At 36.8% G+C, this 26,585-nt stretch overlaps 7 protein-coding genes across 9 annotated transcripts; 3 read left to right on the top strand and 4 right to left on the bottom strand.

Annotated features, from left to right (window-relative positions):
* Positions 1-294: 294 nt before the first annotated feature.
* Positions 295-2,470, bottom strand: LOC17881566 (pollen receptor-like kinase 6). Its single transcript, XM_006290103.1, has 2 exons — positions 1,057-2,470; positions 295-863 (listed from the first exon to the last, which is right to left on the bottom strand). The coding sequence occupies exons 1-2, from the start codon at positions 2,468-2,470 to the stop codon at positions 295-297; spliced, it is 1,983 nt and encodes a 660-aa protein (XP_006290165.1).
* A 547-nt stretch (positions 2,471-3,017) lies between these two features.
* On the bottom strand, positions 3,018-6,954 carry LOC17883651 (protein trichome birefringence-like 16). 2 transcript variants are annotated; one of them, XM_006287352.2, is made up of 7 exons: positions 6,664-6,954; positions 5,930-6,084; positions 5,568-5,719; positions 5,175-5,258; positions 4,670-5,020; positions 4,269-4,464; positions 3,018-4,158 (listed from the first exon to the last, which is right to left on the bottom strand). In XM_006287352.2, the coding sequence occupies exons 2-7, from the start codon at positions 5,980-5,982 to the stop codon at positions 3,330-3,332; spliced, it is 1,665 nt and encodes a 554-aa protein (XP_006287414.1). In that variant the 5' UTR covers positions 5,983-6,084; positions 6,664-6,954; the 3' UTR covers positions 3,018-3,329. The 2 variants fall into 2 exon arrangements, with proteins under 2 accessions (XP_006287414.1, XP_006287413.1); XM_006287351.2 differs by lacking the exon at positions 5,930-6,084.
* A 5,306-nt stretch (positions 6,955-12,260) lies between these two features.
* LOC17882005 lies at positions 12,261-13,075 on the top strand. Its single transcript, XM_006288777.2, has one exon. It carries the CDS (start codon positions 12,273-12,275, stop codon positions 12,858-12,860), a length of 588 nt encoding a protein of 195 aa, XP_006288839.2. The 5' UTR covers positions 12,261-12,272; the 3' UTR covers positions 12,861-13,075.
* Positions 13,076-14,440: 1,365 nt separating this feature from the next.
* Positions 14,441-19,459, bottom strand: LOC17881552 (endoplasmic reticulum metallopeptidase 1). Of its 2 annotated transcripts, none has more exons than XM_023780123.1 (13): positions 19,209-19,459; positions 18,764-19,130; positions 18,434-18,672; positions 18,188-18,344; positions 17,965-18,042; positions 17,538-17,612; positions 17,340-17,459; positions 17,092-17,256; positions 16,457-16,979; positions 16,163-16,319; positions 15,531-15,640; positions 15,326-15,438; positions 14,441-15,214 (listed from the first exon to the last, which is right to left on the bottom strand). In XM_023780123.1, exons 2-13 carry the CDS (start codon positions 19,088-19,090, stop codon positions 14,555-14,557), a joined length of 2,724 nt encoding a protein of 907 aa, XP_023635891.1. In that variant the 5' UTR covers positions 19,091-19,130; positions 19,209-19,459; the 3' UTR covers positions 14,441-14,554. The 2 variants fall into 2 exon arrangements, with proteins under 2 accessions (XP_023635891.1, XP_006287022.1); XM_006286960.2 differs by having other exon boundaries at positions 19,220-19,459.
* A 180-nt stretch (positions 19,460-19,639) lies between these two features.
* Positions 19,640-20,315, top strand: LOC17884005 (copper transporter 5). The gene has a single exon (XM_023780124.1). The coding sequence runs from the start codon at positions 19,703-19,705 to the stop codon at positions 20,138-20,140; it is 438 nt and encodes a 145-aa protein (XP_023635892.1). The 5' UTR covers positions 19,640-19,702; the 3' UTR covers positions 20,141-20,315.
* Positions 20,270-21,558, bottom strand: LOC17882821 (protein LURP-one-related 16). Its single transcript, XM_006289163.2, has 4 exons — positions 21,482-21,558; positions 21,099-21,343; positions 20,762-21,022; positions 20,270-20,572 (listed from the first exon to the last, which is right to left on the bottom strand). The coding sequence occupies exons 2-4, from the start codon at positions 21,336-21,338 to the stop codon at positions 20,420-20,422; spliced, it is 654 nt and encodes a 217-aa protein (XP_006289225.1). The 5' UTR covers positions 21,339-21,343; positions 21,482-21,558; the 3' UTR covers positions 20,270-20,419.
* A 920-nt stretch (positions 21,559-22,478) lies between these two features.
* On the top strand, positions 22,479-25,472 carry LOC17882087 (guanine nucleotide-binding protein subunit gamma 3). The gene is made up of 5 exons (XM_006286608.2): positions 22,479-22,857; positions 24,364-24,416; positions 24,509-24,553; positions 24,658-24,702; positions 24,820-25,472. The coding sequence occupies exons 1-5, from the start codon at positions 22,666-22,668 to the stop codon at positions 25,256-25,258; spliced, it is 774 nt and encodes a 257-aa protein (XP_006286670.1). The 5' UTR covers positions 22,479-22,665; the 3' UTR covers positions 25,259-25,472.
* Positions 25,473-26,585: the final 1,113 nt, after the last annotated feature.

Raw genomic sequence — 26,585 nt, 5'->3', positions numbered from 1 at the left:
GAGGAAAAAAAAAAAAAAAATCTAACTTTCTAAGAATCATTGTGGTTTTCTTATGGAACAAGGAGCAGAAAAAAGTATATTTTTAAATTTCTTTCCAAATATAGATCACTGCAACCACAAAAGGAAAATAGAAACCCTCCGACGAAATAAAACCTTTTTTTTTCCTATTTACGTACCCAATTTTTTCATCCTCGTTTCACACTTCGCTTCGTGCATGGTTAGTGTTATATCTACAGATTCAGAAGGTTTCTTTCTTCCTTATAGAGTTTGATTGCATGCGGTCTAAACATCTCATCAAGTGTTTACTTGTTCTATCCTTCTAACAGCTTCCCTCATGTCTAATCTCTCGTCCGGATTACTTGCAATACAAGCAGCCCCAACCCGCAACAATTCCACCATCTGTCGCACCGATTCAGTATTGTTTAGGATCTCCGGATCGATAAGTTCTTCTTCTTTTTGCTCTTCGACTGAAGATTGTACCCATTGAACTATATCGGTACCGCCTTTACCGTTGTTTAAGTATTGAGAAGGGAACTTCCCTGTCAAGATCTCTAGAATTATAATCCCGAGGCAGTAGACGTCTGATTTATGAGAGACCTGTTGGGTCTGCACAAACTCGGGAGTCTTGAAAGCGAACAATGCCTGCGAGGCGTTGTTTGGCTGGAGAAGCGGTAAGAATGCGTAATCACTGATCAAAGGCTCGTAGGTCTCACTGAGGAGAACGTTGCTGGATTTGAGGTTACCGTGTGGAAGATCGTAAGACGCAAACTCCTCGTGCAAGAACTTCATTCCGTGCGCAATTCCTTGAATGATCTTCAATCTTGTCGGCCAAGTTAGCTCGGAATGGTATATCCCTCGATCACCTGTTGAGAAACAAATATACAAAAGATTCATCATTTAGCCTTAGTAGTTGAAGGTTTCATCAATTCTGATTTCATGTTGATCTGTTAAATGGCAAGTAACCCTGCTTTTGAGATTTCTTGGAATCAAGATTTAATTTATCCTGACAACCAAAAAAAACAAAAGAAAAAAAGAAGAAGAAGCATTGGGGGTTACCGTGTAAAACGTAAAGCAAGCTGCTTTTAGGCATGTATTCAGAGACGACAAGCTTCTCTTCGCGACGGTAGTGATAGGCTAAAGGGGTAAGAATGTTAGGGTGGCGGAGTTTCCCGAATCTTCTCATCTCAACATCGAAAGGTTCACGTGCAAGTTGATTCATATCCCTAATCCTCTTTACCACAACGGATAGTCCATTGGTCATCACTGCCTTGTAAGCTGATCCAAGGCTACCATTGCCAAGCACCTCGGCTGCAGCCTTCATTAAATCCGGTAAACCGAAAGAACCCTTTTCGCTATTCACCATTATAATGTCACCCATCCCACCGCCAAGGCCTCCCCCTCCTCCTCCTCCGTTACCGCCTTTCCCATTTTGAGAGGATCCTTTCTTGGTGGAACCGCCATCCGCGTTTCCACCACGCTTCCTGCTCGATTCCGTAGACCTTTTAGCGGTGGTGGATACGGATTCGCGTACCCTGACTTCCACAACATCGTTGTCGCTCAGACGTTGTTTGTCGAGCATTCGAAAGTCGGGGTTCTTCTTCTTGTTTCGCTTCTTGATAAGGCCTACAATAATAAAGAACATGAGAACAAGCGAGATGGCAACCATGATCGCGTGTACCATGGCACTGTTGGATTTATCTGATACTGCAGCTCGTGGTGGCGTGGGAGTTCGTTCTTCATCTCCTAGGCTAATAATTTCACATTCAATGTCTAACATCTTCCCGCACAAGCCAGCGTTCTCTGATAAATTGGCAGCAAGATTTTTCCTATTCTCAAGGGTTTCCGGGACACTTCCTTGGAGATCGTTGGTTGAGAGGTCGAGGGTTTTAAGGCTCTTCATGCTGCCAATCTCTGGAGGTATCTCCCCGGTAAAATTATTACCTTGAAGGTGAAGCTCCTCGAGTTGAGGGAGCTGCATAATGGAGGAAGGGATATTTCCCGTTAATAAGTTATGGTCAAGAAATAGCCGCTTGAGCTTTGTCATGTCCTTGAAGAAGTCGTCAGGGATCACGCCGGAGAAGCTGTTGTTAGAGAGCATGAGGGACTTGAGGCCGCGGAGTTTGAAGAAATGCGGGAGAGGACCCGAGAGGAAGTTGTTGTCAAGCCTGATTGTCTTTAGATTTGGGAGATCCTTTAAATCATCTACGGTGATGCTTCCCGAGAGACCAAGCCGTGTCACGTGAATGCCTGAGACTGTTAGACCCTTTTGGCAATAGATCCCGAACCATTTCCCACTGCAAGGATCTGTTCCTATTCTCCATGAATTTAGGTCCCCTTTGGTTATTTTCACCGAGTTCTTGAACCGCACAAGCGGTTCTGACTCGCTTACGTGCTGCAACGAAGGGGTGATTGAGAAACAGAAGAGGAAGAGGAGGAGGATGTTGAAACCGGGATTGAGAACAGCAGCCATGGATTTAGGAGAAGAGATGCTGTTCTTCTTATTCTTGTTAATATGGTATGTCTTAAAAACAAGGACGATGTTTTTTTTTGATAATGATGTATGATTTGTTGAGAGGTGTAGTTTTGTTTAGATTGTGTTTGTTGTTCCAAAGTTTGGACATTGTTTGTTTCTGAGGGTTGAGAAGGCAAGGGTGACATTTTTTTCTTTGTTTTTTGATTGAATTAGTTGTCAAAGTTTAGACTTTTTTAAAGCCAAAAATAGCTTCTTCTTTTTTGTTATAGATTTTATATAAACCTATTTGTTTGTTTTTGAGAGCTTAGAGAATTTTTTGATAAGGATCTGAAGTTTAAGCTAATACATTTGCATCTATATCCTTTTCAGCATATGCATGTCTCATCATTGACATGCCCAGTTGCTATTACTAAATTTGGTTTCTTAAAATTCGGACGGATCAGAATAGGTACCAATCGTTTCGTACCTCCATGCAGCATCAAAATCATGCTTACAAGTGCTTAAGCAGAATCCACCAAACTCGAACATTCAGATACTACATAAATAATTCAAAATTAACTCTATAATTTCTTTTAATTGACTTCAAGACAATGTTAAGGAGTTAGGATCTGTTCCGTAAATATGGTCGGAACCAAAACCCCGGTATAGTTAGCGTTTGCAAACGCATAAGACAAATACGTCTATAATAGCCAGAGCTTTGCTTTTGTACCATAATAAATTTACTAAGTTACACCTCAAGCCGCTAAAACTACAATGTGTGTTGTAGAAAGCTATCAAAAGGCTAAAGCTTTGATTTGGCTCAAGCCCTTTCTCTGAACTTTTCTCCTGATTGATGCAACAGCTGTAACTTGAAAACTTAGATCATCGCAAAAAGGATTTCATTCCACGTATCAGGAACACCGGGCAAGCACCAATGGAGGCAATCCTGAACTCCCCGTGAAGCCGAGATACTGAACCGTGATATGTGACCTTCGTCTCTAATATTAGATAAGGCTGTTATGTCCAAAAGCTTAACCCCTGTACCTTTCACTGAGCGACCAGCGCTGTAATCACTCGACTCTTCTTGCAAAACTTCTTTCCCTATAGACATTGGGTTTGTGTTATTGCAACTTCCTCCGGTGTTCCATTCCCCGCCCACAAAATGTCTGGGCGAAAGGCTTCTGTAAAAGGCCTTAAGACCGGGATGGAGAGGGAGCTGCGAGTTAACCCAACTAACAGTACTGTGGATTGTGAAATTCTTGGCATTCCCAAGAGCGGCTAGCTTCTTGTTAGTGTTGGGAACGCCATTAACATGCATCACCCATCTGTTACCGTTGAGCTTCCCTCGGTTCCAGTGGTGACCTGTGTTCATTACCAACACATCAATCTTATGAAGGTATTGGCGTAAAAACGCTGGTGGGCGATCGAGATGCATAGCGTGTTCAGTTGCGGGGTCAGTTATGTTGAGCGGTTCTATGTCGCAGAGTGTAGATGACCAGTGATATAGGACCGTTGTGTTTGTTTCTGGGAATCTGTAAGCCCAGCCACCAGGACGAGCTCCACCTTCGGGAGTTATGAACCCAAATTCTGGTCCCACGTCAAGGACGTCAGGCCTCTCTTTGCCTCCCGTGATCATACACATCATGGACTGAAACTGTTGTCTTCCCAACGAGTCTCCAACAAAGGCTAGGGTTTTGTTCTTCATCCTGAGGGCATTTGAAAAAATGAGCAATTTATTTACTGTTACTACGAACTTGATGCAAACACTTGGCAACATATATGGATACATTTGATTTAACAAACGTACAAAGTTTACCTTCTCAAGAATTTGGAACCCTCAAATTCTTCCATAGAGCAATCTTTAGGTTGCCACCTTAACCTTTCAAAGGCAAAGTCTGTACGTTGCATCAACCTGCAAGCCCACATAGAAGCAAGCCACTGTTTGCATTGAGATCCCGAATACAAAGGACGGTGATTGTCCACAACCCATTTCCCTTTCGCGTAATTGCAAGCTGGTAGGGAAAATTAATATAAAACAACCTATTATTCCACATAGGAGGAAATCATGCTGAGAAAACATCAACACGGTGTGGAGACTTAAGACTAATAGTTTCATCGAGATGCAAATAGACTATTCATGTCCAGTCTCAGAATAATCTACTCCTAAGAATACATTCACGCATCATAAAACTGGGATCTATAGAATATGATTTTTACCTGGATTCGCCATGCGAGCTGTGGAAGTACTACCATCAGTCCTCTCTTTGTCTGTTGCAAGGATATTACTCTGTGGATCTGAAACAGTCTCTTTAATATGTATCGTCTTCTTAGCTTCGCCTTCACCAACAGCAACCTCATGTTTCGCCTGTTCTAATTTATTTTCTTCACTAGTTGGTGTCTTCTGATTTTTTGGTTCACTTACAATAACTTCACGTTCCACTTGTTCTACCTTTTTCTCTTCTATAATTGGTGTCCTCCCTTTGTTCGTATCACTTACAGTAACTTCTTCTACTTGTTTCTCTTCTTCGTCTGTATCTTTATTATCGGTCGAATCCTCTTTGCTGTCATCTGTCATAGAAAGGCCAGGAACCGGAAAGTTTTTATGCCTAGCTTAGTTTCCCCAAATTTAGAATACAGCAAAAGGGATCAAACCCCTTCAAAAAACATTTGAGGAGATTACAAGATGCATGAAAGAGCTTTGGTAAATGCATTGAACATTTACCTTTGTTTACAAATGGAGTAGCTGATGAGTAGCTATCTTTAGTTTCAGTATTCAGCACAGTAGGTATTCTATCAACCTTTTCTTCTGCAAAATGACAAAGAACTAGGTCATATATACCCAGGATCTAGTTGTACTATCGGCTTCAAGAACATCTACAGTAACCTACGAAGCATAAACAGGAGGAAGAACAAGTGAAAAGAAAAATATTGATACTTTTGAGAAAAAAAAATATTCTAGACCTACGAAACATAAACAGGGGAGACTAGAAGTAACGAATTTCACAGTCTAGCAGTACTGCAGCATCAAATGAAACATTAAACTATACTAATGTTCCAGCATTCAAACGGCCTAACAAAATACTTTCAGAATGAGAGCTTCGTGTCATAGTCAAACCTGTTTGCAGCTTTAAATAGTGACTTTCAGGTGGAAGATAGGCTGAGGTAGGAGTTCTATTCCATGTCCATATGACTACGGTTGCAGAAACAAGCACAACAAGCATAACCGAGATATCCCTAGCCCTTCGCCTAAGGGCTCCTCTTTTCATCCTAGAAAAATTCCAATAAATTAGCAGTAAGATTTCATTCTGTCACACTGAATAATACATTACTGAACGGAATACAAGAAAGATGATGAAAACTAAAAAGGGCAGCCTTCGAGTCTCTTAAACACAGAGAAGATCACATCACCCAACAAAATGCCTGTCGTATAAGCTTAGACTGCTTAGTTGCAATCAATCAACTAGGAGATATTTCTACCTATTTCTATGGAAGGACATGCTTCTTGGCGTTCCAGAGAAACTTTCGTTCATACTTAGATCATTCAAGCCATATGTCCAGCTACCTCGAGGTTCAGTGTGATCCTTTCAGAACAACTAGTTGATCAACAACACATTTAGGAGTAGATCCCTTGCCTAATCAATAAGATTATTGGTGTTTAGCACGGAAAAATATATATAAAAAAAGGATCCTAATCCGACAAACATAAAAAACCTAAAAACACTTAGCCCATCACAAGAGGCACCAACCCCAGATCTTTCCCTATGAGAGAAACATGGATATAGACCCAAAAAAAAGTGCATTTTTAGAGACAGATATATACATAAAAGTTGTCATTTTTAAGTAGATGGGCAATTAGTCACACAATTAGCAAAATTAACATCTCCACCAACCAAAACACTGTTCCATTATAACTAAAACTAGTAAGAAAGAAACAAAGTTATAGAAAACACGCATTACTCGAAATCGAATAGTTTCACTATAATCATCAAAATCAAAGTTATAGAAAAGCGAGGCAATATTGCAGAAGCGGAAATTTTTTAATCTCGATCCTAATCCCAACCCTAAATCCAAATCTGAACGCAAACTAAAAACCATTTCCTCAAATAGTAGTGATTAAGGAAAGGCTCAATTCACATTTTTCCTAAAATCCGACAACTAGTAATAATAAGTAGGTCAGATCGAAACGGTGGAAAGCGAAATATGAAAAATACCTTTGAATCTGAGAATAAACAGATCAAAGATAACAAATATCTCCTCGTCAATCAAATTCGAGAGGAAAGAATTTTGAGGGAAGGAAGTGAATCGAAGGCGAAGGATTCTTTTTTCTTTATGTAATTTAAGGGTCCGTAGATGTCGGCGATGATGAAATCCGATGCACCGGAGACGCCGTACGGAGAAGAGAAGCGTGCTTTGGAGATATCAAAAAAAATCAAAATCAAATTCAAATTAATTAGGGAGAGAGAGAGAGAGAGAGAGAGAGAGAGGAGAAAATTAAGAAAGGCTTCGAATAATTTGACCCCGAAAAAGTCACTTGTCGGCCGTGAAATGTTAATTTTTTAAACGACTAGTCCTAATTTTGTTTTGTAAACTAGGATTGAACTTGGATCGTTAATTCATTTTTAGAAGAATCGTTAGTAGAACTTGGAAATTTAATAAAGATCACTTAAAAAATAAAAGATAAAACAATATACGGTATTCTGAAGACATTTTAGCATAGTGAGTGAGTAGAGAGAACATGTGATGTGATGTGAGCAGCAACATTGCCTCCCCCCCCCCTACGGTTGAGACTGGTGAGGATTCTAGCCAAGGAAAGAGTAAATTAAGTTGTTTGTATCTTACGCTAAGAGTTGGTTAATAGCTACTTTATATTAAGACACTTTGTTATTTACTTGGTTGAAATTTTTTTAGTTTTTTTTTTTTTAATAATGTAAAATTATATTAAAAAAAAAAATCGTTTTTACAAGTCGTGCAACAGGGAGATCAAAACATTTAAATTGTGAAAACCCTAAGATTTAGAGACTAGTTTCGAAAGGTGAACCAAAGTTTCATTTCTTTGTCGTATCGCCTATCATCCAGAAGCTTAATGGACGAGAGATGATCTCGCATTTGTTTGCTGATGAAGTTAATGAGATGAGCAGCGGTATTAGGAGGTTCTCCTTGCCGTCCTTTCCCTCCAAATTGTATATATCGCAGTTTGAAACAAATACCTTGTCATAAAGCTGTCAAGTCGGGTTGGCCATTACCCGCTAACAGTGGAGAGTAAAGTTTACCAAATGAGTAGTTCGACTTGTAGATGTTTTTTTGCCGTTGCCTCCCATATCTCTGCAGCCTATTAGAGCCTTTAATACTACACACATAATCAAAAGCCTCGTGAATTGGGCTAAATGTTTGATACATTTTTAATTGAAAAATAATTTCATTCATTTTTAAAATGAAAGTGAAAACCACCACTCAAAATAGCCCATCAGGCCCAGATCAAAATATCCAGTAGAAAATTTTAAAATGATTCATTCAAGCTCATTTATAAAAATATAAAATCATCAAAATACTGAATATTACATCAACTATATGAATGCTCCTAAAAACACCAAAAGCACAAATCCCATAAATCTTCTTTTCCCATATCACTTGAAGTCTTGAACTATGGAGTAGCAAAGTTTTGATTAGCACAATTGGGTAAATACAAAAGAGTAAAAATGTTTTTAGTGGGTAGAAAACATAGTTAGAGCGGTACGTAAATATTTAAAGCGGGATATAAAGTAGCCATTAAAAATGTTTTTAGAAGGAGAATACAAACATGTTGAGAATGTCTTTTTTTTTTTTTGTCACTTTGGTATCATTTTTATGATTCTCATTTTTATGATTCATTAAAATAAAACAGTACATGTAATCTCATATATTAAAGTAGTAGTACGGAATTACTAATCATAACCATCGATCCATCGATATAAGATACTGAAAAGCATTTTGCTCTCTTTGATATCATATAGTATAGCATATTTGGTTTGTTTTTGTTAAGTAAGAAGGAATTGTTAATATTCAAGTGTGATCAAGTTTGCTAGTGTACATACTTATATTTCTTTTATGTAGCAAATCTAGTACTACGTAAATCGCATTGTGAAGATGACCAAGTCGAACTATTCGATTGATTTATTAGAATATGAACTTGCTGATTCTTTACTGAGAATGATCTCTTGCTCACTTCAGAATCTTGTTGATACAGTCTTGGATGATCTGGAAATCATATGGTGCCAATAAAAAAAAGAAGAAAGAATTAGTTTTACATGGATAAAATCTGTGTTTAACGGTCGAGATTAGAAGAAAATTAAGTTTATTAAAAAGAAAGAAAAAAAGTAATAAGTGAGTATTCTTATAAAAAAAACATGAAGAAGACTAAAGAGTTCAGCTATCATTCCCTGTTGAAGACAAAACCCACGCCAGCTGTTTAAGTTGGTTTTGGTACCACATAATTCATTTTAATATAGTACATATGTTTGTATTGATGGATCATAGTCATTTGATTGATATGATTGATAATACGAAACGTCATAATTTTGTTTTAACAGATTAAAAATAAAGTAAGCATACACAATATATACTGTGGTTGAAAACGGTATATCGTTAATATATAGTAACGTTTTGATGATTAGTAATTATCAAAAGCAGTATGTATAGTACATGGTTATCATCAATCAAACTCTGTTTGTAAACTAAAAATTGAAAATCGTACAGCTCAATTATTTTGTATTCGTTGTACCAACATACATAGAGAAACAAACATACGAGAGAGCGATAGAGACAAAGAACATGTTGCTTCTTTAAGAAAACGATTCGAAAACGCAACTATTCATTATTGGTTCTCGTCTTTAACTTGTTTAAGAAAACGATTCTAAAACGTAATTAACTATGATTCTTTGATTAGACATCAAATCAACTGGTTTTCCCTTTTCCTTGCTTCAGTTTGGTGATATAGCAAAAAGTAAAATAACAATTAATGAAGCAAAGTATAAATTGTTATTAAATAGTACTATTTTATCTTTTCTTTCATTGTTAATTACCGGTATATTACAAATTTTATATGAAAGTGTATTTTGTCTCTCTTATAACAAAACAAATCCTAATATGAAATCCCAAAACTTTAGTTTTCTTCCTAAACAAAATTCAACCCTTAATTGTAGACCCTAAAATTCATTTATTGTTTTACACAAAGTCTGAAAAAGTTAGTCCAAATAAAACATTTTAGTTAAGCAATCACCGCACTAAACACAACTCCTTAATTAATCAGGCAATCACATATATACTTAAGTATGGCGGTTCGGCTCGGCTCTACTTAATTATCCCAGTTTCAGTTTTCTTCAAGAAGCTCATGATTTGCTTCAACATCAGGTTAGATACATTCTCTAATATATTTTCTTGTTTTTTTCTTTGTTTCTCAATATATGTCTTCTTCTTTTTTGTAGAATCGGCAAACTTGTTCACTTTCAAACATATATGAAAAAGTTACATACTATATAGAATGTTATCAAATCTCACCGAAAAAAATAATATCTGATCTCACCCCCAAAAATATATAGATAGTTAAAATCGACCTATAACAAACCTATCATACTCAACTACAATAATGCCATTCTACGATGCCACGAGCTTGTTAGGTACTTCTCTTCAAACTCAATGTCGAAAAAGCTTCTAGTGGTTTAATTTGTTAGACTCTCTCCTAGAGCTAGTCAGCCAAACGTAGCAAAACTGGAGGACAACGTTTATCATGATGAAATCTTTTGTTCTTTGATTTTGTATTTGGGGCTAGCTTACATCATACTTATATTGTCGTAATCTAATAGATTCTTATAACGACGTGGTATAAACTAGTAGAGATGGTTAGGAAGAATAACAGATAAAAGAAACAACAACAGTTACTACAGTGAAAAGAGAAGAAATGAGTTACGAGGAAGATAAGAATAAGAGAACGAATAGAAGACGACATCGATCGAGAGATTTGTAAGGGACAAATAATATCGTTTTCGAAGCAGAAAAAAGCTGCAGTACTTTTTAAATACCTCTGTTGCACGTTCCTCCAATTTCTAGGTAAAGTTAAATTCCACAAAAACAAAAAAAAAAAAACAATGTAAAATATGTAATCTTATGAAAATATTGGTACGATTATGTATCATATATATAGTTGTCACATATCACTCGTTCAATGATCTGGTCCCAGCATGTGATGGTAATATAGTACTAGTACAATATGTCTATATGGCTTACTGTTTCAAAATGCATAATGTTATTCTGGATTCTTCTCATCACACTAGCTAGCCATCATCGTAAGATTGTACAAACGCGTCGTCGGAGACTTAAGCTTCCATCGTTTCTCATAAAATTTGAGTTTTACATTAAACATAACATTTTAAAAAACTAATAGAGAAAAAACTGCAGCGTAGCACGAATATTCACCTAGTTAACCATAAATTTACTAATATCTTCTGTTATTCAATCAAATTTTCATCAACAGACATGCACATATATATAATCCTGATCTTTTGGGACAATAATCTCATATAACCCTCACTAGGGTTAAAATTTATATGGATCTGCTTAGTTTGCTTTCAATAGGATTTTAACCAAAGACATATATACTCCACCAATGGAGTATTGCTTCAAAGACTGTGTACCTTTCTCAACCATGTCCAACAAAAAAAAAAAACATGGACCACCTATTTTTTCATGTAACCACAACTCTTTTTTTTTCTTTTTAATCCATTAACATTCACATCTATCATTTGATGGATAACCTCAATTTCAGGTCCACATTTTACCATTCTCTATGTCTATGGTTTCAAGCAACATATATATATATATATACAGCCATCAATGTACTTGCCATCATATACCATCACTGATGAATTAAGTCAATTCATTAGCAATTAGCAAAAGTAACAATTCTACGATCTTCAAATCACAAAGTTACTGACCTCTTCGCATCACAAGGAAGACCTACTCTCTAACTATAGTTTAAAAATTATCAATTGTTGCCACAACAAGTTGCACTATTTGCTTATGATCATTCTTATTATAACGACTTCTCTTTTAATATATTCTTTACCGTCTCTGTCTTTCAGCCATAAATCATTTAAAGACCAACTGGTCCAATTCCCTCCGTTAATATACTTTTGTAATTTATTTCATAGCTAAACCCTACATTCACTAAAACTATAAGTTATGGCCAATATGAGAGATTGAATCTAGACTATAAGTTATGGCCAATATATATATATGGAGTTTTCTTCTATATTCGAATGATCCTGGCGTGATCTAAACTCATATTGAAACTAGTAACGAAAATTGGAATCACATTAGGTACGACTGATCACTTTCTAGACCGACAAAACTCAATACGAATACAAAAGGAAGTTAGTGTAGTTAGCTTCTAATTAAGAATATATAGAGACTTAACTAGTCTCACAAAGATATGCAATAAGTATATCAGTATTCGAGATTATATATTGTTCGATATATACAATACAAAAGTTTAGATTAAAATTCAAGTGGGAAGAAAAATGAATATATTTAACCGCAAGATCATTTGCCTAATTATTAAAATGAATAAATATACATCAAGTAACTTAAAAACAAAAATCAATAATTATCCATCCACACCCACATGCATAATTTGAAGATACAAACAAAAAGTTTCTCGCCACATTATCTCACTCACATGAAGCCAAATCCTCCTCCACCCTCACATTATTTCACATACACATCATTCATAATAATTTTTTGAGTTTTCTACAACCAAAAAAATAAAATAAAAGAGACATATGTCTCCATGACCATATATATAAATATACATACCAATAAAGACCACCTGTGCTGTGTATTATTTAACCTTAAAGCCTCAGAGAGAACGAACTCTCGTAATAATAACAGAGAATTATTACACAAACTAATCATGTCATCATCATCATCATCAGCCAGCGATACTAACACTAAGCTATCGTCGTCGTCTTCGTTGCCGGCGGTGGAGTCTGTGACGTGCGACACGTGCGGTTTCGCTGAGGAGTGTACACCGGCTTACATCCACCGTGTTAAAGAACGTCACAAGGGACACTGGCTTTGTGGGCTTTGCGCTGAGGCCGTTAAGGACGAGGTGGTTCGATCTTCCACTCGTATCTCCGTCGAGGAAGCTCTCCGTCGCCACACGACGTTTTGCCACCGTTTCCGTTCTTGGAGCCCCGACGAGGAGGAAGATCCGATCTCTGTCATTGGTAGGATCTTGCGGCGGAGTCTCGACGGTTCTCCACGGAGAACAACCACGAGGACGAGCTCGAGCAGTGCTTTGCCGGGGATTGACGGTGTTGCCTCACGACGGGCGCTTCTCCGATCTGGGAGCTGTTTCCCGTCTCTCTCTACGTGATTATTATAATCTTGTTTTTAGTTTTTTTGGTTTAAGATTATTTTGCATCATTATTTGTATTTAATTACATTTTTAGAAGGAGAAGAAAGGTTTGGAATCCGAGGATTAGAAATTTCCTATGACGTCAGCCTTTCTTCGTTAAGTTGGTCAATAAAAATGTTTGTAAAATGAGCAAAGCTCATCAGTTCGAAAAAAAAAAAAAAATTCAGTATTGTTGAAGATTTTTTTGCTTAATCATGGTTAGAGTTTTTTTTTTTTTTTGTGATATTACATATCTTAAACTGTCGAAGCTATAGGTATATATGATATGTCCCATTTTGATCCGAATGAGTTTGACAAGTTGAACTGACTTTTTTTGTTTTTGGTTTTTTAAGGCTAATAAAGTTGATCCGACTTACTTATAAGTTATGTCATTAGATTTTTAAAACTGATGCAACCTACCAAAGATTCAGCTAGCCGATTGAAATGGTGTAACCTCAAATTAGATTGTCGGTCCATTCGAAGTGTTTTGTTTTGTAATAACCAAAAACATGCATTGTTTTCATTGAACAAACTATAATAACGATGGGATGGAAACTCCATTAAAGCCAAATTAAACCTTAGTACAATGTGGATACCCTAATGTATTCGTAGAGCTCTAAAACATGTGGAACTTATTAGTTTTGTAGATGAGCTTTAAGCTGAAACAACTTGTGAATTAAATTAAATTATATGGAGGAATCTACTAATATACCTAGATTATCAGGCAACTTGAAGTCATCAAATATTCAACGATATAGATATGCTGCCACAACTATCATTTACGTTACACATGTTGTCTAGTGATTTGTATTTATGTTGTTGATGTGTTACTAACTCACTATATGCTATCAAGCTCGCAAAAGAAATTAAACAAATATACGTCACAGGATCACATAGTCAGATGAGAAAAGAGCAGTAGACCACTAACCAACCATATGGTATTTGCAATATTTGTACTGCATCAAGATTAGCCTTGCATATGTTGACTGTTAGATCGATCCAGTTGAAAAGTATATATGTAAACTTACTGTATATGAATGCATGGCACATGCGGATGGATATGTCCAGCTTTGGAATGATAAGGAGACACACAAGTGTTCATTTGTTATGTTTTCACATCACTTTCCTATTTGTGTGGCGTAATAACGGGTCCTTCCTCCTTCCTAGCTCTTCACTTTGTTGCCCACTTGTCGTCTTCACTCTTAACTTGGCCTTTTCTTCTCTATTTGTTTCTTAATTGTCTTTAATATAAAGACAATCCATGTTTTTTTGTTTATTTTTTTCTTAAGTCTTTTTTTTTCTGGTCACTTTTTGTTGCTTTGGTTCAAAATATCTCGAGCCTCTTTCACGAATATCTTCACCAAGATTTGTACCTACCGAGTGTGTTCCATACAAATATAATTTTCTTGGATTTTTTTTATAGAAAAGTATGTAACGATCAAATTGAAGGATTAGGCGACCTTCTGTTGTAGTAACTCAAATGCTAGTGGGGAGAACAAAGCCATTATGCAGGGTCTCCAAAATTGCTGGAATTGAGGGATGATTATCGGATGGAACTGTGAGTTTCAAATATTTGGTCTTTACTCTTTAGGGACTTTAACTCGTGCTTTTGATGTCAACAAAAAAAAGTTATTGGAAAATGTGTTAGCATAAAGCCAAGTGAGTGGGACTTGTTATTTGGTGCAAGGAAGCGAAGCAAGAAAGGCGAGAGTAAAAGGTGAAGTGGATTTTCCAAACAATGAGCAATATGGAGGAAGTCTTTCAAGAATCCTCTGGACTTGTGGAGTGAGACGGTTGAAGTCAGTTCTGAGCTTCAAAAGAGGTCTTTGTTTCTTCTTCTCATCAGATACTTCTTCCTTCTTTTTGTAAAGCTTGAGAACAAAGCTTGTTGACGCCTTTTTCCCACCTGCGAATTGGATTTGATGCCATCCTTCTGCATTGCTGCTTTTCTCACCTCGTGCTATCATCAACTCTTCATCCTCACCTACTTGCATTGTGAAGTCTTCTATTTTCTCCATGTCAATACGAAGTGTCCAGCGCGATGAGCCTCCTGTGTCCATTGAAACCACTGTGACTCTTCCCTCGTCTCTCTCCTTGTCGTTTATGACGCGAAGGACTGGAATATTGTGCTTGTCCCATCCAATCTCGGCGTCCTTCTTGGTCACACAACTATACTGAGCTTCAAAACTGACAAAATCAATCTTATTCTCTCTGCCACATTTGAACCCTTCTTTGATCTGCTCTGCTTCCTTGTTTAGGTTTCCAGGAGTGTTTGAGAATAGCGATGTGTAAGCCACTTGATCTTGCCCGCTAGTATCCACAACATGTACAACCTACATGTGTACAACCATATATCAAAAGGCTGAAGTGTTTATATAGCTTAAAAAGTAGCAACACAAAATAATTAAAGAACTGCCACTGAAACAAGAATCAAAGGGATTTACATTTACTGCCCTGGCAGTATCCTCAGTAAATGCAGGAAAAACACCAGAAGCTACAAGAGCAAGAGAGAGGGCAGTGATAATGCATAATGCAGTGACAAGCGACGTTTTTGCACCTGAAGACCATAAGTTTGTCAATAATTATGATTCTTAATCAACCAAAAGTTGTAACTATTGTGATAAGTTCCAAAACAAAGTAGAACATTACCAGAGAGATGAATATAGGCCAGCAGGTATACCATAGTCAGACTTATGAAAGTAGCAATAATAGCAGCGATCAATGCACTACCTAGCCATTCTGGAGTGCCGCCTGGTGTACTACACACCAAAAATAAAAAAACAACAGCTACAATTTAATGTCTGTTGAAGCTAAAAAGGAAAGAGATTCACAGAACCATTAATTCTAATTCCAGCAACAGTGTTCTGACTTTTTTCTTTAGTCGCCATGTTTACTAAGATTGGGCAGCTGCAAACTAAAGACTAATTACTGCTAAATGGATTTATTTCAATGGTATTCCAACATACTGGGAACATTTTATTTCACTATTAAAGTTTAGGCAAGAGAATTTTACCCTGTCTATGAAAGGAACAGAAAGTGAACACTCTTTATTTTTCAAAGGAAGAACATGAAGAACTAGTTTAGGTGAATCGATAACTAAAGGAAACCAACATCTGTTACGGTTTGTTTTGGAGTCCCTATTAGCTCCCATATTCTTTAAGGCTCCCAAACACCCATACAACAAAAGATTCCTCATCTGTTTACCTTCCGATCTAATAATACTATGATTAATTGTTCAACCATGTCTCAAGAATCTCACGTGGTAGTGCCTATCAGTTTACCTGTCAAATCGAATGAGCATACCAATCATCGTGCCCGTCAACTGGATAAAACTGCCAGATGAAACCAAAATTGGTACTGCCAGGCTGATAAAGAGAGTTGCAAGTTTGAGGGGCTTTGGCAATCGGATTGGGGATAATGTCGCCTCGAGCAATCCATCTGGACAACCATTAGGTTTGATTAAGTATAACTTAGGAAAGCCTTAAAGGAAAACACTTTCTCAATGAATGTAGTTAGCCTGAAATGAAATAACATCCTTCATTATATATAAACAAAGCTGGCAAAGATTAGCTTACATGCAAATGCTGGAGGAACTAGCCAAACCAAAGCAAGGTAAGTTGATCCAAGTTTATAATAGGTTCCGAAGGCCAGAAGAACAAGCCACTGTATAAAACCTGCTTTAAACAGCCATCTTTCAGCCTCTAGCCTGGCCAGATTGTCTCGTAGTCTTGGTGAGACCTGCATCTTATTCGAATTTCGGTTTGATGATTTCTTCCGAAGAAAAATAAAGGCCACATGCTGACCACTTATTGACCCCAAAACCGCAGGCGACACAAACAATCCAACTACCATCCATGGGTTTGAAGCATACGGCACAGGTGTTGAAGAAATCCAGGGCAATATGAATGCAATAGCTACCGAAAAAGCTACTGCAAATATCCATGAGAGGATAATACTCAAACACGACAAAATCAGCGACACAACAGCAGGAACACCACCCATGAACACAGACATGACCCATATAAGAATCGATTGCATGATCACTGAAACATATAGCATTGTCGCGAAACTTTGCCGGTATACAATCATATACTTCCCCTAAAAGTTGACATAGGAATAAAGGAAAGACATTAGGACATGGTAAAGGAAAAGCTACGTAAGCACATATCTTAACAAATAATAACAACAGAATAGTTGGTTCTGAAATTACCAAAATATCAAAATAGACCGCTGCGTCCAGGTCGGATTTCTCCTCTTTCTGGAGACTTTTATCCTTTGGCAGAGTAGAAGATGAAGCAACCCGAAGGAGGAAAGCAAGCATATTTTCCCCAAGATGCTGGAGTGATCCTGGTTTTATTAGTTCTATCTTATCATTCTGCAACGCAAGTAATAACATATTACACATGTAAACCAGGATCAAAACAAGAAGAACAACATGTAAACAAAAAAGGGAACTACCTTAGTGTGGTAGACAGCAGTATTATCTGCAAAAGCAAAGTCTAGTCCTGAGAGACCAGCAACCTCCTTGTACACTTGGAAATCGGTCGCAGATTTTATGACTCCAGAAGTGAACAGATCCTGTCATAGTAAAGCAGTGACATATAGATGCATATATACCAGTAAATGGGGGGGGGGGGATCAGGTGAAAGTACACACCTGTCCAATAATCTGACCAGATGGGTATTTCGCGGCCAGAGCAAAGTTTTCAACAGCCCACGGACTCGGGCCAGCCTATACCGGACGATATTTTTAACAATCACAAATTCGGGATTCACTTTTGGAGATAAAGGGAAGAAATGTGAAAACCAATAACCCAATCCTCTTTCAGGTACAAGGAACAAGCAATAGTGATTATGTCAAACTCAACAACTTAACTCCCAGAAAAAGGAATCAGGACAGTAGCCAAAATTGGGTAAAATTTACCAAATCCCTTCACACATGCAGTCACTTGTTTTCATATCAATTCCTTTTGATTTTACAAGGGAAACTTCACATGTCGAAAGAAATTGTACTTCTTAAAAATTGTTATATATAATTTATATTACCAATTGTGAGGAACGAGAGGTAGTGCATAAGATTATACCTGAAAAACACTAGACTTCCCACCCGCACCCATGGCTTCTAAATCAATAGCTAAACGAATTGTGGAACTCCATGGATGCTACATCAGTAATTTGCAATGTGAAAGAGAAACCATAAGTTCAGGAACTAAGAGATATAATCGTATTAAATCGACCAAGTCATAGTAAGCTAGAGAGTGAGATGCATCAAACTCAAAGCTAATAAGGTCAGTGTATCGTATTTACCTGAGTTATAAAGCTATGAGCGCCATTTAGACCTTCTTCCTCTCCAGTATTGAACAAGAAGATAATGGAATTCTTGAATCCATGAGCCGATTGGGAAACAGATCGAGCTAGTTCCAGCATTACAGCTACACATGAACTACAATCTCCAGCCCCACCTCTTCATGATATACAGACACTTACTTCAATATGGTGAAGAAAATAGGAACAAGAATCCAAAACCAGTGGGTAAGAGATGAAGCAACATACGTTGTAAAGACAGTATCAATGTGAGAAGAGACAAGAATAGCATTGTCCCCTGCGTCTGATTCATATTTTGGCAAGATTCTTAGTACAATATGACTTATATCTGAATACACAAGTGACTTCCCTTTAAAAAGACCACCAACCAGACGATTTACACCAAATTTAGATTCAAAGAGATCAACATTCACATCAACCTCCCAATGAGCAGTTTCTTTAACTTTCTCAACTTCTGCCAATACATACTGCAAGAATGAACAAATAACAAACTCTAAGTGCACCAAAACTAAGAAAAACTTATGGAGGGAAAGAAATAAACGAACAAAAGACACAAACCTCAAGGGCATGGACAAGAGCATCAGAAGAAACAGGATGAGGACCAAACTGAGTCAAAGCCTTAACATGTTTCATTGCCTCAATTTCAGAGAAACCCCTTTTGCCAGCTTGTTTGGATGTTAAGGGTTTAGGTAAATTACCATGCTGGTAACTGTAAACAGCCCAAGAGAAGTATATGACCAAAATCAACACTGAAAACCATACTTTCCCCGATCTTTTAACATCAGCCTGCACCTCCTTATCGAGAGCATCGCTGTCTGAAACATCGGACTCTTGACTAGAAGATGGCTCTGACAAATCTGACGCCTTTGGATGACGCTTCCTCATCGTATCAGGATCTGCTCAGTACTCAATAGTCCCTCTGTCTCTGGTGATCCAAAAAGACCTTAATTCAGAATTTATATAACCTATGCTTGAAATATAGATTAAGAGATTATATGATTACAATTCGAAAACCTTTGTAAGTCAGCTCACAATCACAACCAATCGGTTATACACTATATAGCTCCCACCACCTCAAAGTTCGAAGCTTTTCACTCTCCCTTACACAAACTTCGAAGGTTCGAGTCAGAAGCTAATTCAGGGGTTTTACCAGAATCAGGTTTAAACTACTGTACTGGGTTGGATTTAGATTTGATGATGATGAGGAAGACGAGGGATCGATCATTAAAATGTGTAAATCGTCATCATAACTCACTCTCTTGGTCTTGGGAACTCGTATTAAAAAATACCCACTTTAATCACGGTTATTTACTTAAATACCACTATGACCTTTGACTTTTGAACGGTAAAAGCCTAGTGCTGTTTTATTGTAAGCCCACTGGACTATAAGAAAGAGCCCACAAAGAAACGTATCTTCGAAACAAAGTCACCAAAACCAAATTATCTCATTCATCACAGCGATCAAATCGAAAGGTGCTCAAAATCAAGGTCGCAAAGATGATGCACATGACCTTCTACTGGGGTATCAAAGCCACAATTCTCTTCAGTTTCTGGAAAACAGACTCATGGCTCAGTTACATCCTCACTCTGATCGCCTGCTTCGTCTTCTCAGCTTTCTACCAATACCTCGAGAACCGCCGCGTCCAATTCAAATCCCTTTCCACCACCCGTCATCCTCCGCCGCCTCGCTCTTCCTCCGGCGTCTCCGCTCCTCTTATCCCCAAATCCGGTACCAGATCCGCCGCTAAAGCTGCCTCCATTCTTCTCTTCGGCGTCAACGCTGCGATCGGTTACTTGCTGATGCTTGCGGCTATGTCTTTCAACGGAGGCGTGTTCATCGCGATTGTCGTCGGGTTAACCGTCGGTTACGCCGTTTTCAGATCTGATGACGGCGGTGCTGATGCCGCGACTGATGATCCATGTCCATGTGCTTAATTGGTGAGAATCCCTGAATCGGAAAAGAGGTGTGTTTCATGTGATGTGTTTGTTACAGTTTGTTGTGTTGTTCATTTCTGTATAATCAATTAGTTTTCTTTGTAACTCCATCTAAATTGCGAATTTGAATGTTAAAATCTTTATGATTAAGCAAATCCCAAACTCTGTTACTTAATTTGTAAATGATCGAAACAAACCATTTCAACATTTTTGGTATGGTTTGATATATATATATCAAAGTATGTGATATAAATAGATAGAGGAGATAAAAGAAGATTTTTAACAACAGATGGTGGATTCGCCATGGATATAGTCGAGTATAGCGATGAGTCCGATGATGAAAGCTTGATCCACGTTTGGTTTGACTATTACATGATACAGATCCTTATTGTTGTCCCCCACCATTTCCTCCATCTCTTTATCTCTTCTCACCTGTTTTTCCCATTTTTATAACTATTATTATTGTCTCTCTTCAATTATTATTACCCAATGCGATCCATTTTTTTTCAAACCCAATTTGTCAGAAACTTGAGAATTTTTTGGATATATATATTGCCACCAACATCATCATCAATCATCACGTTAGATCAAACTATTAGAGTAAATTGTTGTTGTTGTTACCTTAGCTATGGGTCTGCCATCTGAATTCATGATGTTACAAGCTCTCTCTGCGAAAGACCCGTTGATCTCCACATAGTTGTTGTGATTTGTTGGTATTATCTTCGGTTTGCCGTGTACCAAAATTATGATTGAACCGTTGTGAACCAGACATGAATCTTTTGGATCCTTCAATGTGAAAACCAACCTCTCTGTGCCATCTTTGTCATATCCAAAACCTTCCCATTTCTTGTGTACCATGTTCAGTGCCTGCACTATTCCTCCCTGTGACCAAAACTTGAATATACATCAACGGATACAAAATAGAGTAACCCAAAAACTGTATAGTATTTGGAGTTACCATCTTGCGGATGAGAAGCAAATCATCGCCGTCACCATTTCTCAAGAGAATCTTGCCTTTGGTTCCAAGAACTCCACACCCATCAACTCTAAACAATACTTGTTGTTTGCTATTACTCACCACGAATCCTCCTCCGTTCACCATAGACGGTCGGCGCCTCACGACCAGCACCGACTCTGATTCCGATGAGTATCTACGGCTCACCACCGGATCCACTGTATGGCTGCTTCTCGCACCCATCACACCTACACACACGTGCGTTCTAGTTACAATATAGGATACTTGACCTCTTAATCCTTATATATACAGTAAACACTTCAACACTTGTGTAGTGATATACTACTAGATAAAGATGCTAATGAGTGTCCATTGTAGTGATATACCTGATAAAAGATGCCAAGTGTTATGACAAAGACTTCAAAAGCTAAATAACAAAGATGCTATAAGTATCTATTTTTGTGAAAAAAAGTTTTCAAAAGCTAGCTTAAGACTTGAATTCATTCGTCAAAAGAAAAGCTTAAGACATAAATAAACAACAGGAACGTGATAAATTAGTGGTGTGAGTGGGCATTTCTAAAGCTAACATGAGAGATACTAACATATATGGAAAAAGTCTCTCAATGCAACAAACCAACAAATGCAATATTCCTTTTTTTTTTTGTTGGTGAAAGTTTTCTTTTTAATTAATTTGTGCGAATTGGTGAGATAATCATATTTTGTTTATATAAGAAAGAGAGAACCACCATTATAGTTGAGAAGGAGTAAAAAAAGAGTGAGCGACCATTTGGTGAACATGTACAAACGAGAGAATATAGCATTTATCATCTTCAACTTCTCTTTATCGTTACTGTACAATCCGAATTATTATATCACCTTCGTCATCCTACTATATATAGTTATGTGTATTTAATTCGTATAAACCATGTGACCAAACCACAAATTTATTAAACCATCGGAAAAACCCACCTAAATATTTTTTTTTTTAAACAACAAAGAAGTAACTCAATTTGTCATTGTGTTAGATAATAGAATGTGTAAAAAGGGTCTGAAATTTTATTAAAAAAAAACTGCAAACAAATGAGAATCCTTTTAATAATTTCTGAGTTAATAAAGAGACTAGGAAATGAACTGTATTAGAACAAGAAGTCATTTGTTTATGGTCGTCTCGTCGTCGACTCACATCTATAAAATTATAAAATGTGGTTTTATATTTAAAAAAACTGTAAAAAAAATAAAATAAAAAAGAGAGACACGGAGCCTTAAAAGGGGCAGAGGAAGGTAAGTAATAATCCTTGTCAGAAGCTATTATTACTGCCTCTGCCACCCACCCCCTTCCTCTCTCTACTCTCTCTACTCTCTCTCTGCTTCTTTACTAATCTCTCTCTCTCTCTCTCTCTCTCTCTTTTTCTTTGCTTTCTCCTTTTGCATTGTTTTTCTCACTCACTCCCTCGCCGCTTCTTCTTCTTCTTCTTCTTCTTTACTTTTCTGCTTACTTACAAGAGTTGCATGTTTCTCTGTCAAAAGACACATCATCAGCCAAAACTGCTACTACTTCTCTCTTGGAAAAATGTCTGCTCCTTCTTCTTGCGGCGGTGTTGGAGGAGGACGAGAAGCTGATGGTGAAGTGGGTACGACTCTTGCTCCGTCGTCACTACCGCCGCCTCGTCCTAAGTCTCCGCCGGAGTATCCAGATTTGTACGGGAAACGCAGAGAGGCGGCGAGAGTTCAGATGCTCGAGAGAGAGATTGGTTTTCTCGAGGCAAGTTATTATTATATCTGTTTTATAAAAAAATAAAACAGTCCTTTCCTTTCCATATACTATACTATTTTTCTTTCTTTAATTTAATCTGTCATTTTTTATTACTCTGAGGAAGTGTCCGAATATTTTGAATTTCATGACTCATTTTGTCTCTTTAAAAAAAAAAAAAAAATTGGTGGTACTAATATTAATTTCTTATTCTATAATTTGATTAATTTTTTAGTTAAGCTTTCTTGTCTAAGTACAACGATTCGAATTATTATTTTTTGTTGTTGGTGGTGTGGTGAGAGAAAAGAGTTGTTTTTGGTTATGTTAAAATAAAAACTTGGTTCCTACTATATCCAGGTTGGTCTGGACTTTTGTACCGTTGTGTTATGTTTGGCAGCTATTATAGAAACCAATATGACATTTAATTTTTGTTTATTCTCTTTTAGATGCTCTCACCCATAAAACAAAAAAAGAAGTAATTTAATTTCTGTCATCAGAGACACATTTATATCTTAATTAATTTCAAACTATAGTACTACGTATGTTCTGCGATATGACTTTGCCTGTTTTAAAATTAATGCATGGTTGTTTTTTTTTAATGCAATTTTGAATCATTTAAATCTTTTGTTAGTTGAAGCCGGGGTTTCAACGGATCTATTGATTAAAAACTAATCTGTTTGACCCAAAAAAAAACTAATCTAATTAGTACTAAGTTCTATTCTAATCTCAGTAGTTAATCAGGATTTTGTTTTGTTAAACTGTAATATTGTAGGATTCACATAAAAAGTTAAATGTGAAGTTGAAAGAAAAGAAAAGAAAAAAATGTGATCATGTAAGTGTAGTGTGAATTGATTGATGAGACGCCCATTTACTCTGTTGTTGTTTGCATCACTGAGTATGAGAGGCGGTATGTGTTCGTGCATGTGTACTATGAAAGTGAGTGCTTAGTCAAAGATAGCTACATTGTATATATATTTTTTAAAAAGAAAAAGAGAAAGAAGAGAAGCATTAGAAGAGCAAAGTAGTATGGGAAAGCTGAGTATTATTATTTTAGAGTAGAGATATCTCAAAAGAAATATATATAAATATTGAAAATGTGGTTAGCTTCCATTGCTGATTTTGTTTATTTGTTTTTGCTTTTTTACATAGTAATCAGTTTTTGTGAAAGTTTTTTTTGTCTTTATTTGCTATCTGCGTTTTGAAAGGACCAATTCTTGTTCACCTTTTTCTTCACGTTGCTTTCTCCATTTGCTATCTTCATGTTTACTTTCTCTATAATGCATGCATATATATAGTTGGAAAATTAATTATCATTTTTGTTACAATATATATGTTGTCTTTGTTTCTCCTGAGAGAGATTTTGAAACATGAATTATTGTTGTTTTGTTGTGTGTGTTTTGTCCCATTAGTGTCTTCTTGTGAAATTATATATTCACAAGCAACTTAACACTTTGGGTTAGGTAATTAGTGAATGAAGTTTCTTGATTAATATCTTCGAAATGTTTTCATGATGAGCAGGGGGAAATTAAATTTGTTGAAGGTGTACAACCAGCTTCTAGATGCTGCAAAGAGTGAGATGACCTCTCTGTTTTTTTCTATAAACAATATTTTATGATCTTTTTGTTCGGTTTGGTTTATTGGATATGTTATTATTGTGGTGCAGAGTCTCTGATTTTGTAGCTGCAAACTCTGACCCGATGATCCCTGCGTAAGCATATATGATATATCTAGTTCACTTAGTGACTTTCACTTTTTCTCTTACTTTGCCTGCTCTTACAAGTCCGTTGTGTTGTTTTTTTCTCATACGGACAGACAACGGAAAAGTCGAAGATCCTGCCGGTTTTGGAAGTGGCTCTGGTAAGAATTTATACATGTTTAATATTACATTTTCATAAGACAAAGGAATGCTTGATCTGATTAGATTGCTATCTTAATAAAGTGATACTAATTGCTCATTAACTAACTCCGATGCAGTGGTCCGTGTTTGAGCCTAGTGAGTTTCTGTTGTTGCTGCCAATCCAAGTGCTCGTGCCATCTTAAGAAGCCCAAGTGCTGCAGCTGTACATCTTGCAGCTGCATTGGGTCCAAATGCTGCGACGGGTCTTGCTGCTCAAACATTTGTTGTTGCCCGAGACCGAGCTGTCCGAGCTGTCCGAGTTGTCCAAGCTGTTCATGCTTCAGAGATTGTTGTTCTTGTCCGGACTTATCTTGCTGCATTCCCACCTGTTTCCGCAGTTGCAGCTGCGCTCGACCGTCGTGTGTGAGCAAAAAGAAGAAGAGTTCATGCTGCAGCTGCACTTGCAAGATCAGATGGTCATCTTGTTGTTTTAAATGTCCCAAGGTACGACTTAGTTCTTGTTGTTTTTGCAATTGTAAAAATCCATGTTCTAATCCTTGTTGTTTAGCTTTCTAAACATTATTATTATTATTATGATAGCTATTTTCTCTTCTTTATTTATTTAATATTTGTTGGCATCATTATAGCTTAGCTATTTTCTATAATAGTGATACTATCTTTTTTTCTTCTTTATATCTTAAAGGAAGAAACTCTTTCTTGATTTTTGTAATAAACTTGTGAATATTTGTCCTTTTGTAAGTGATGATTACTAAGCGAGCCTCTCATGGAATATGTTTTTTTTTTTTTTTTTTTTGGGTCTTACTCTTACCGATGAGATACAATACAAGTATTATGTGAACGTATAAAGTATAAACAAAACAAGATTTTAACCAGAGGTGGTGGGCTAGTGGTTCTAGTCTGATGGAAGAGTCGCCCTGTTGGTCTAGGCTAGGGATCGATTCTCCCCAGACGCAGAATTGCTAACTTTATCCCTTTGGCCACATGGGTATGGGCCTCTTGTTTAAGACCCATTTGAAAAATTGGAGAGACCCTATCCGTGGGATACCCTCTCTCCAGGGATTAGTCTCGGATCCTTCCATAGGTCCGGGGATTTATCCTGAGTAAAAAAAAAAAAAAAAAATGCATGCAATCGTGGGTTGTTGTTAGTATTTGATATACGGATCATATAAAATTACGAGTTAAAATAAAGAGTTGTTTAATTTTAGCTTTGTTGTTGTTTAAAACAATATTAATCTTACACCTTTCATTGTTTTAACTTTCAACCTCACAATTATATTGTTTTTAATTAAAATCACATATATATTTGTATTTTTTTGTTAAATAAAGTTAAATATAAACATTGGTAGGAGTATTATTTTAACATGTTCGTATATATAGTTGTCAGCGAGGCTACTGTTGAATATAAATTTCTGTACTTTTTGTTTCCTACGAAACTAATAATACTTTTAATATATACGAGCCTTGCTGTATACTTCTGACCATTCTTAATAGAGGTATATAGACAGGTATAGGTTAAGATTTGTGAAAAAAAAAATTAGTTTAAGATTTGATTAAGATACCTCTATTATGTCCTGATCAATACTAGTTTCTTAATTAAATCCTCGATACGTATTTGTAATACATTATGTTACACACACACACTGGTTAAAAAACAAGAATCGGTTAAGCAATATGAGATAAATAAATGATAAGTGAATGATGTATATAATAACCAAATAGATTACATAGGCAACAAAAAAGAAAATGATCACGAGAATTTCGTAGGAAGGACACGACTAGATACAAAAGTGACGAAATATGTATAACAGAGAGATGGATCCGACATAACATTTACTGCTTATGTCCGATGGGTTCTTTCTTTTTTTTTCTTTTTCTTTTCTTT

Source organism: Capsella rubella, unplaced genomic scaffold (assembly GCF_000375325.1).
Source record: "Capsella rubella cultivar Monte Gargano unplaced genomic scaffold, Caprub1_0 scaffold_6, whole genome shotgun sequence".
Taxonomy (NCBI): domain Eukaryota; kingdom Viridiplantae; phylum Streptophyta; class Magnoliopsida; order Brassicales; family Brassicaceae; genus Capsella; species Capsella rubella.
Note: the sequence above shows the minus strand (reverse complement) of the source record. Positions and strands in the feature narration are given on the sequence as shown.